Source organism: Camarhynchus parvulus, chromosome 9 (genome assembly GCF_901933205.1).
Source record: "Camarhynchus parvulus chromosome 9, STF_HiC, whole genome shotgun sequence".
Classification (NCBI taxonomy): domain Eukaryota; kingdom Metazoa; phylum Chordata; class Aves; order Passeriformes; family Thraupidae; genus Camarhynchus; species Camarhynchus parvulus.
In genome coordinates this window covers 5,707,892-5,719,506 of record NC_044579.1, presented here as the reverse complement: position 1 = coordinate 5,719,506, position 11,615 = coordinate 5,707,892, and the positions used below count along the sequence as shown (strand labels likewise).

General features: G+C 39.3%; 1 protein-coding gene across 8 annotated transcripts in view; it reads right to left on the bottom strand.

The window, feature by feature from the left end:
* Positions 1–3,139: 3,139 nt before the first annotated feature.
* NAALADL2 (N-acetylated alpha-linked acidic dipeptidase like 2) overlaps positions 3,140–11,615 on the bottom strand; it is a 400,688-nt gene continuing 392,212 nt past the window's right edge. For all 8 annotated transcript variants that reach the window (XM_030954170.1, XM_030954173.1, XM_030954172.1 and 5 more), the window contains one exon: positions 3,140–7,545. In XM_030954170.1, the coding sequence (XP_030810030.1) occupies positions 7,347–7,545 (199 nt within the window). In that variant the 3' untranslated portion in view covers positions 3,140–7,346. The remainder of the gene's footprint in view (positions 7,546–11,615) is intronic.

The window sequence follows — 11,615 nt, the reverse complement described above, 5'->3', positions numbered from 1 at the left end:
CTACGTGAAAATGCAGAAGTAGATGGAATGACAGAGTCGTCACTCAGGCATCTCAAATTCTGTGTCAAGGCTTGATAAAGGTAACACAACTTGACAGCTGCTCTTCTGCATACAAAAAGCAGAAATACTTGCATATTCCATCTGAGTAGGTAAACTCTGCAAAGTGCTACTGACTGAAAAAAAAACCAGTTTGTGTTGAGACCAGCAGGGACACTGATAACAGCACCTGAGCATTAATCTAACAGGTACAGCAATGAGGACTCACAATACATCACCACACACCTGGGTATGAATGCAATGCTAAAATCTGCCCTTATGCAGAAGAATATTATTTTCCACACCTTGCTAAAACCCCCAAAAGTATCTGTTTCAAGTGTCTTAACTTGTGCTTGCTCACACTGCAGTGAAGATGCTTGGACGTGAAACGTTCCCTGAATTCAATATAGCTCCTCTGGATAGGGAATCACATTCATTTCCTATTTGTCTCAGAATACCAAATCACAGCATGTGTGATAAGAGTATGTTGCATATTAACTCATGTAAACTGCAAATGGAAAACACAGGGAATTTGTGTTCATCTTATTTTCTCTGAGTATAAAATATTAAGGATTTTCTTATTTCCCCTCTAGTGGATTCATACACTACAAGAAGTTTCAGCTGCTGAGAACATGAAATGAGACTGCATCAAAAAAAACAAGCAGTATCCAAAACTATTCCAGAATCCTCAGTGTACAGGCTGAAAACACCAAATGTTTGGGAAGTATTTAATTTACCTTTTTAAGGATAGGGGCATCAGCAGTTTCTGTAGCAAGTTCACCAGAAAGTCAGACCTGTCCACCTCTTCTTGGGGTCACTCACACTGCTATCAGGACAGAGCTACACAAAAGCAAAGTGGGGCTACAAGGGACATTATTTAAAAACTGGAAATGCACTGAGAGCTCAGACAAACCCTCAACATGCCACATACCTGTGCTAAGAGCACTGGGTATTGCATTGCTCTGTCACCAGCATGGTCAGGGGAGCACAGCCTCAAATGGCAGAAAATTAACAGGTCTCTGCAAAACGACTGAAAAAATAAAAATTCTCTTCAATTAGTGCCACAAAGCATCACATTGCACACCTGCAGCACTGCATGGTAAAGGCAGCCACTCTAGTATGTAATAGCATATATAGTAACAGTCAGGAAAGGACCTTCTTCCAAAGACCACGCTTTGAAATTCCACTCAATCCTATCAAATAATGCAGGGCTGATTGGACGAGGTGGTGTTACACTGTCTGAACACTTGAGAAGTGTTCCATAAACATTAAAGGCAGCACACATTTCAAAGAAAGACCAAGACTTCATTTTCAAAGGCTTGCTGGAAAATAAATCAAAGAGAAGCAGATTAGATAAAACCCTATTTTTTTTTTGCCAAATGGATTAGGCAGATGAGGAAGCACACAATACATTTACACAGCAAAACTGTTGTTCCACACCTTTATTCTGATTAAATTTCTTAAATTAAGCCCTTGTATTAATTCCAACCTGTGAAATTTATAAAAGTATGTCTGCATTAATCCAACATTCATAATAGGTATAAAGTTAATTCTAGATTATATCACTTGTACATACACATTCATATTCTGCCCTGTGGGCTTACTTAACGTTTAACAAGAGACTCCTCCCAATTAAAAAAAAAAAAACATTCTTGCTTGTTATAATCTATGTTGAGAGATTAAAGAAAATAGACTAAATTGAAATAATTGATCTTCTGATACCAAATCTTGTGGGAAATTCCATGAATAGTGGCCAAATTCTGCTGACCTTGGTTCTGTGGAATAGTGCCCTAGTAAGTGATTATGGTAAAGTCAACCCTGTTGGAAAAAACAGTCCAGTAAGGTCAGTGAGACTTAGGGGCAACACAATCTCTTTTGCAAATCCATGCAGGTGTACATTTTCTCCAGTTAGGACAAGTCTGTATGAGCAACAGTAGAAATAACCAGCAGCAGTGGGATTATAATTAGGAAAAAACAAAGGCTTAACAGCACCATAGTTTTAGTAAACACGCAGTTTAATTTACATATTTTAAAAGCCTTTGTTTCCCAAATGAGTATTCATTATTCTTAGGCACTTCCTAGGCTCAAATGTGCATGTTCAAGTACAGGTTTGTGCATGTGCCTTTAGTCCTTGCCATCCTTAACAATGTAAAACGATGTAGGACAGCAGAATTACACACAGAAGTTTGGTATTTAGCCAACATGGAGAGAGTGCTGGATGGCTCCTGCAAGATCAGAGAAATTCTGTGCTTAGATATTGCCTGTTTTATTTTGTAGACAGGTACTACCAATTCTGATTCTTTGTCTGTAATTTCTTATGCATCCAACTTCAGAATTGGATTCAAATAAACTTCAAAGGTTTATTTCAAAACTTTCAAGATGATCACCTTTCTACACTGCTACTTTTGAGGGAATTTCCTGGTCCAGACATTAAAGAGAAAGAAGATAGGGAAAAAAGTCTGTTTCTATTCAGTCAAGCTATAACTGAAAACCTGCTGCTTACATGTACTCAGAAGTGAATACTTTGAATTTAACAGATGATGTCTCCTTACACTTTATCCATCGGATCTGAGCAGGACTTTTCCACCACTTTCAGCTCTTTATTATGGTCAGCTGTTCCAGGAATAATAATTGAAACTTGAGGGAGGTGAGTTGCTAACTGAATGGGGAACAAAAGGCATGACTGAGATCAGAGAGAGAAAAGAGGGGATTAACTTGGGGGGTGGTTGGCAAATTAAAGGGGAGCTTAAGAAGTGATAAGGAAGCAGAATGGAGACAGAAAGCTAGTGGGAATGGCTGAAAAAAAAGGTGATGAAGGACGGGAAAAATCATCACATTGCAAAAAAGATGTGAGAGAAGATGAATGCAGGGGATTGGAGAAAATAGTGTTAGAGGGAGAAAAAACAGCCAGAGGGTTAAAGCCACCCAAAACTATCACTGTATTGTTATCCAAGTAATTTTTAATATAAATTATAATAACACGTAGTAGACCACAAATGTTTGTATTCTATATTTGAGACATTTACTCGTGCTACTGGAAACCCTATCTCAAATTTTGTAGATTCAGAGCTCCAAAACACAACACCTTACTCTGTTTTGAACACTAATAGTACAAGGCTAACTGTTTTCCAAACTCAGGTCCCAGGTGTGTTGAAATGAGATTTTTTTTCCTATCACTCACTCTGCTGGGGCTGGTGTGACACTTCTGAAATGTTACTGAGTGGCAAAGGGAAAGAACATCTCCCACACTGAGCTGGTTTGCTGGGACAGCCACACAGAGGTGCCACAGACCACTGCTCCCAGCACAGGCCCTGCCAGGGAAATCTGAACTGCTCCTTGGAGAACACAGACCAGGCATTTCTACAGCAGTTATCAGCTCTGAAAGCCAGAATGAGCCATACAGTTATCTTGCCTTCCTTTCCACTCAACACCAGCCACAGTGAGACCCCAAAGTCTGGGTAAAGTAGATGCATTTATAGCCACATATATGCTGATGAGGTGACAACCTCATAAAGTATAGTGAAATCCTGTGACTGGGGACCAGGGACTGTATAAAAGACCTCAAAAGATAAAGACATTCATTTCTATGGCTTAAAAAAATATTTTATGGCTTGAAGGACAAATCTCCTCATACAAACTTCCCAACATTTTATACCTGTGAAATCCTAGAGATGGTGTCTGAGAGTTTTTGCTAGGTGAAATGATGTCTACCTTTTGAATGCTTGCAATGAAAATAATTACAATAATTTAACAACTCAGAAATACAGAGAGAAATTTGGAGGAACTGTTTCTATGGAATAATGAAACCCTTTCTCTGTGAGGGTGGCACAGATTGCCCAGAGAGGTTGAGGAATCTCCATCCCTGGAGATTCAACAGTAACCTGAGCACAGCCCCTCCTGGGAGGCTGTTTTTAGGTGACCCTGCTTGAGCAGGAAGGATGGAATAAATGACCTCCAGTGGTTCCTTCTGCAATACCCAAGATTTAACCTTTCTCCACCTACTGCTGCAAGAACTGAGGTCGGCTGCAGTGCCTCCTTTCACATCTCTAGACTGAAATACTTCCCTAAAAGGGAAGGGAGGCAATGCAAAGAGTTTGCTAATTTTCTCACATAATTATTTACATCTACGTTTATCTAGATGTATTATATCACTGCAACTAAATTAATATTTGCACAACCTTCTGAAGATATAAGGCATTTGTGTGTTTGCATATTCACACAGCCATTATTTTTCTCGGATGATAAAAACAATTCACTGCCTTTTTTAAGGTTAGTACTCAAATCCAGCTCCCATGTACTTTTTATTCATCTGCCTTGATTGTGCTTTAGCTTTTTTATGGACTCTTTAAAATACATACTAATAAAACCTTATTGGCTTTTTATTATCAACTGTCTCAACACACAAATATTGCAGGCTGCAGGGATTTTCTGGTCACTGTGAGCATGACTCTAGATTAAGGAGCAATCAATGCATTTGTTATACTGTCTCTGGCAGCTGATGCTGCTGAAAAGCTAACACATTTTTAGTATCATTCAGGCAATTTGCAAATGTACTTCTGCCTTTAAGGGTGCTCTGTTTATTCCAGTACAACACACGAATGAAGTCAATCTGGGTAAGCTGCTATGATTTACTAACACTTTCCTTTAGCTGATGTTCCACAGCTGTTTGGGCAAAAACTCTATGTCAGAAGCTCACCAGATACTTAGGACCTTAACTTGCTGTGAATTCCTTGAAGTCAATAGATAGGATTTAAAAATCAATGGGAGGATATGGCTCAAAAATGCTTTTTTTTTCAAAGCTATAATGGTACAAATATTATCACTGAGCTCTCACTTATATGTAAGATCTGAACATTGAAATAAAAGCCTTCAAAAGATCTACAAGTGTGAGATGACATTGAGATCAATGCATTTAAGTCCCTAAATAGCTCATCTGATTCATCTCACCAACAAGAACATCTGATTGTGTCTAGAATAGACAGACATTTACAACAGCAGTGCTTTTCTAGCAGAGTACTTTTAGGCCTGTTAGTTTAGAAGTGGTTACAGGAGGACATTAGTGAGAAAACAAGATAAATATTTAATTTTGGCATTACAGGGTTGAGAAAGCATCCATGAGAGATATTGCTTCCACCAGATTTCACTGATTTTGCTGAGTACACTTTGGTTGCATTAGAGGTGGATGTGGTGGAACATTCTAAGGGTGAGGAAGCAGTTATTAAGTTCACCTGGCAGAGTTAACAAAGGTGTTAATCTCTCTTTTGGTCTCCTAACCTGACCCCTGATCACCAAATCCCATCAAAGGCTCCACAGTGAGGCAGCACTCTAAAGAAATTATGTCACTTAATGAGCTGTTAGAAGAGTGGTCCCTGTCACAAATATAATTCAATTGTAACACGCACAGTACATCCCCAAGTCCCTCAAACAAACATACAATTCAAATTCAAATATTCCAACCACTTAAATCTTACAAAAATAAAAACTACGCAGACAAGGGGTGAACCTACATCATAAACAACATTACTCTCCAGAAGTCAAATTCTCTCTGCACTAAACAGAACTGGTGCCAGCATTAGCAAAAGAATCATCATCAATTTTTGCTGGTCAGATGCCAAGGAAAGCTAGGAGATAATGATGAGTCCATGCAATCCCACTGACTGGTGCTGAACAAATTCTCACTGCAGAGGCTGCTGTTCAACTGCACAGCTCTGCCTCTGCTCAATCATAACTCATGAAGAAATGTAGCAACAGCACAGCTGTGTGTACCCAGTCCTGGGCCATTGCTTGGAGAGACCCCTTTGTAAGGACTTCGAAAACAGAAACCCAGATCTCTAAACAGCTCATTTCTTGCTATGTGAACTTTAAAAAAATTTTCACCAAATTGTGCACTCAGAAATTTTCCTGAAGGCAATTTTAAACATTAATACAGACACTTTTTCCATTTTTATTCCTACCTGAAATGTTCCTGTAATGTTTACATGGCAAACTGGATAACAATACATTTAACATTTCCATCAAATAAATTATATTTAAATTCTAAGTATCTATATAAAATTAATTATTTAAGCTCTAAACCTAGAATCATTTGAGACTGTAAAGCCCAAATAGGGCTTAACAATTTCAACTGTATATATTATTAAGACCTGCAAATGGGTATAGCATCCCCTCAGAGGACACTGATCCTTTCACACACAGATTACTTTGGCCAACAGGCAATGGTGTGATTAGAGCCTTCTACCAATAGAAAATCAGATTTGCATTTTAGCTCTGCAATGTGCTTCACCAGCTTGTGCCTCCACACTTGAATTCCTGGGGAATGGATGTATGTTTTCCTTGTGCTTTTCTGACAATGACCCAGGTCCTAGATGTGAGGCCTGATGGAACAATCCAGCCTGGAATAGTGGATGGTGTGGCCAAGAGTGATGGAATCCCAAAACTTTTCCCAGGACTTGGAGGTCCTGCTTTTATTTACAGCTCTTTGGAAGTCTAGAGACGTTGAAGTGGAATTTTTTGGTAATGTCTGGTGAAAATTTTTAAGGCCTCCACCCTTATAAAGACTAGGCAGTTCTTTCATTTAACAAAAACATTCAAAGCATTTTTGTGCAAGTGTAATTACTGGTTCACACTTTTCAAATAATTTGAAATCATCACAAAAATTTCTCCAAGAAACATCAGCGAAAACGACTCTTTATTTTTATACAGAAATGGAAGAATCAAAGTTTATCCATATTGTCAGAACTGAGGTATTTATTGTTCCACAGGAGTAAAGGTGTTGCATTGCACCCTTAAAGGTGTTCTGCGCATTTCCACTCTGGTGCTGGACACCAATGGAAACACCACGTCCTTCCTTACTCTGAATAGCGTAAGGAAGAAGATGAGCTTGCTGAAAACCTCAAGAGACTTGAATCATGTTTTTCTGACAGAGGAAATCTCCCCTAGCTGCACATCTGGGGTGTCTCAGAACCAGGGCTTCAGCACACTGCAGGACGTGCTTGGTACTTCGCATCATTGAGCTCTTAGTCATAAAAACATATTTTACATACAAAAATACAGCAGATGTCCTTCCAAAAATCATCTCTGAAGTGTAACTCCCTCTCTTTAGGTTTTATACATTCAGGAACAGGCATTTGAGATATATTGTGAACAGTGCAAAATACTGTTTTACATTTCTTAAACCACGTGTTGCAGTACCTTTAAGCGCCAGCTGAAGGGAAGGCTGAGAAAGGTTTGATCCTCAGAGTAATTCTGGTCCCAGTTGAACTTTTTTTTAGAGAGTTGTAAACAAATGTCTTAGAATGCAGAGAATCCTCTCATTTCTTTCCAGCTAAGGCAGTCTCAAACACATCAAGTCCTGCTTTGAAGTAAACCTGAGCTGAATTGATGCTGTTCAGCACCTCTGACAAGGCTGCCTGCACGGTCTCATTTGACTGATGTAGTTTGCAGTGCTCCAGTGCCTCCAGCAGTACTGAAAACTGGCTGGTCCTGTCATCCAGTCTGTAAAGAATATTTCTGAAAGAGAACAATGGAGAGAATGGTAAGATTTTTACTCAAAAATAATCCATCAGATGCCATCAAGAAACCCTGCAAGTATCAGCCACAGCTTACAGATAATACATATTATGCACAGTAAAGCTGACCCATGGCAGATTGAGAGACAAATGCATATTTATTATGCCTCTATAAACTGAATTTATTCACTGAACTACATATACTTACATTGGAGCAGTTACTAAATCCATCAAAGAAGTCTCACATTCCTCTCTGACCATTCAAGTTTTTATTCAAAAGCATAAGCCTAGACCTATCACACCCCTCATGAAGGATTTTGTGTCTCAGATGAATTCCATTTATTCCCCTCTAAAAAGAGTTTGGTTACTGCTGTGAACCCTCAGCACAGGTTTGGTTTTGTTTTTGTTTTCCTATCTGCTCACATTATTTATTTCACTCTTCAGAGGTGAAATTCCAGCTGCATTGATGCCAATGGTAAAACTCTCCTTGCCTTCAGCAGAGACTTTATTTCATCAACAATCCTTTGTGGTTTCAGAACAAGGGTAACCCATCTTTAATGTCCCATCCTAGAGGAAAGAGACAGCACCCACAGCTAAACCCTTGTGAAACAAAATCTGCATTTTCCAGTAATATCTGCAAAAAAATTTAATGGTTTGTAGAAAAACAGATGCAAGAGAATTGTGTGATCCCTTGGAAATGCTATTTGTATGAGGTGGGGAAGGCTCAGAATTCAAAGCTAGTCAGTGATTTTAATGGGGCTCTTTGAAGCAGGCTATAAATGTTATCCAAAACCAGGTGTAATCATTATACTAATTAGAAGAGCACATAAACATCATAAACCTCTACCCAGGAGCTCCTTTGATTGCAAACAGAAGTGAATGAAATTTGAAACAGGAAAGCTACAGTGATTTGGTGCAGGACCTTCTCCTTAAATACAGGACAGGTGTTCAGGGCAGGGGAGAAGCTGTGTGGAGAACCCTGCAAGAAAGAGGACAGCTCCCACACTTTGTTAGTAACCTAATGGCATGACAGAACAGGCCAAATGGCAACTCCAAATCAGTAATAAAACTGCCAAGTTTATTTACAGAAGACAGATGAACACAGAAGTGCATCTTATTCTATGAATCACCTAAGTGCAAATCTGCCTGGGGGAAAGGTAACAAAGTAGACCAATAAATGATGCCACAGAACACCCACAATCTTTTGCCATGTTTTCCAGCTTTAAAAAATGTTTTGAATGAGAGGTCATTTTTTTCAAAGATATGAAATAACTCCTGCCCTCACGAGGCAATTTTTCAGTCTATGTTTTTACCCCCCAATATTGGGTATACATCCAAAGCCAGCAGTGTGCAGAAGGAATGATGAGTTTTTTATCCCCTGGCAGCAATACATCCAGACAGTTCAAGGGGTCTGCAGTGCAAGGCATTAGAGATTTAAACAGAGGAGGAAGGGGTTGGAATCCAACCCTGCAGCAGCAGGACAGTTTAAACAACAGGCCATCACTGCCATAGACCATTTAGACAGAAACGGGTTAGGAGTATGTGCAAGAAGAGCTCAGTGGGGACAGAAAGCCCCATCAAGAGGGCAGAAACAGGCAGATGTGGCAACAACTTCCTCAGCTTGCACTGCACAGCACAGGACAACCCCCTTAGCTTGGAGCTGCTGCTAACTGTTCCCTGTGTGTGGTGCAGCTCACGCTCAAAGGTGACTCAAGGTGGACTGTCCCAAAGCAGCCTCTGTGACATAGTAAATGAAAACTGTGTATGTTGAGAGCCAGATAAATTCTTGGTTGGTTGGTTTTTAAGGATAGGCTGTGCAATGAGAAATACTGCATTTTTCAAAGCAGGGATTGAGTTTGCTCCCTCAGTTCAGGGACTCCTGCTGAGATCAGTGCAAGCAGAGCCAGGCTTTTGAAGAACTCTCCTCTATAGTTCCTGGAGTTCACAGGGAGAAAGAAGGCTGCTCACAGCCCCTCAAACACCTCCAACAGCAAGGACAGTGCTAATCACATTTCTTTCTACCCTCAGGAGAGATCTGTTTGCTGGTGGCTGGGAGAGTTTGACTGAGCTGGAATTCTACTCCAAATGCCTACAACACAGGTGCCCTGATCTGTGTTAGGATCCCTCTATTCCTTTAGGTCAGCTTATAAACACATCATAAGACAGCAACCATCAGCAGAGCAACATTGACTCAGAGTGCCAGAAACAACTCTAAAGAGAGGATGGTCTGAACACTGTAACATTTGGGGACTGCTGAGACAATGTTTGTGGTGAATAGGAACAGACCTCATGTCCCATCATCAAATGGGCTCTAAACAAGGCACACAAGCTAATAAAGATGGTTTAGCCTGACATGCAAGGTTAACATAGTTTAAATCTACCTCTGTGATTTTGGTATCACTGGTGGTTCCACAGTAAATACACAGGCATGTGATCCAAGTAAGAACAAGAATTGCTATCCCACCCCACCTGAATGTAGGGCAAATTACTGTCTGATGAGAGCTTAGTTTGATGAATGAGACAAGCAGTCTGCTGTCATAATTTTAAAATAATAACTTCTAAAACAGTAATATGACTTCAGAATAGCTGATTACATAGTACAGCAGAACCTCATTTATATTTTTATGCATGCAAATACTAATAAGTAACATAATACAGCACCTGTTTTTTTCAACTTTTCTGCTAGGAGTTCTCACTGGGATCTTGTATTTTCCAATTACTTATCTTTGCTTGGCAAGCCATGCCATCCCTTTGTTGCACAAAATGATTTCTCTCTTTATGCATGTTCATGAGAGTCAATTTATACAAGTTTACTTCTTATCTCTGTTGAAGCTTCATCAAATTAAAAAAATGGTCAGTTCAGTTTATTACTTCCAAGCCTTTACAAGTCAGAAAAGTGTTTTCATTAAAGATTACACACAGACTGAAAAACAAACCCCAGCCATTTCATTGACACAAGGTATCACCATGTGCCCACAACATGCAGAATGATAGCAAAAGACTTTAATTTAACCTGCGGAAATTCAATTACTTAAACATTCCTCAACACAAATTGGGTTTGTAGCCTACACCTCTAAAACAACAATTCCAGCCTCTGACCTAATTGCTTAAGTATCTACCTTCATCTTTAACTATTTTATCTTATGAACAAAATTCACACAGTCAGCCTGACCCCCACCTAAAACAGAAAACTGCAATAAATTATTGATGATGCTGATGAAATTACAACACACATCATTCGTCCTAATGGGCTTGTTTCTATGACACATCCCAGTGACCTGAAAAGTGGAACACTGAGGTAGGAAACTCAATTAATAACTTCAAGCAGTACCACTGAAAGAGATACTTTTGGCTACAACCAAAAAAACCAGCCTTAGCAAAGTAAAGAAACTATAAAGAGAGCCTCTACTACAACTTTTATAAATCCTTGGCAGGCCTAGGAACAGAAGCATTCCTGATCAAAATAATGCCATTAAATGCTGTTCTACATAACCATAAATAAGGAGGTACAGTCACACCCACCAGACCAGAAGGAATTTGACAAATTCTTGAATGACAGATCACACTAGAAATATATTGACTTTAACACAACTTCAATATTAGAGCAACTGGACAGTACAAGATGAAACAAGATTACCACATTATTCTTGTCATGAAAAACGATTTTTTAGCTTACAAGAAAATTTTGTCTGTAGGTAATGTACAACACAAGATGAATTACTCAGGCACTTACAAACAGACTCCCATCTAACAGCCCACGGTTGAGATTTTGAAAAGTAATTATTAAATCATTAGGACATGATGGTAAGTCTAGTGTCCCACATGAAATTAGTGCAGCTTTTCTCTGCGGAATCACAGTAAAATTGTTTAGAGATAAATGCTGTGGGCAGCCTCTGTCTGTTCCAGTTATAACACAATGTGTTATGACTTCAGCATCCTCACAAACTCAATTTTGTAATTCCCTGATTTGTTTTTTCTCGTACTCTCCAGGGAAAAAAAGAAAAGAAAACAAAGCACACCAGAACAAGGATTCTCTGAATTCCCCTTTCTCCTGATACTGTTCAATTTTGA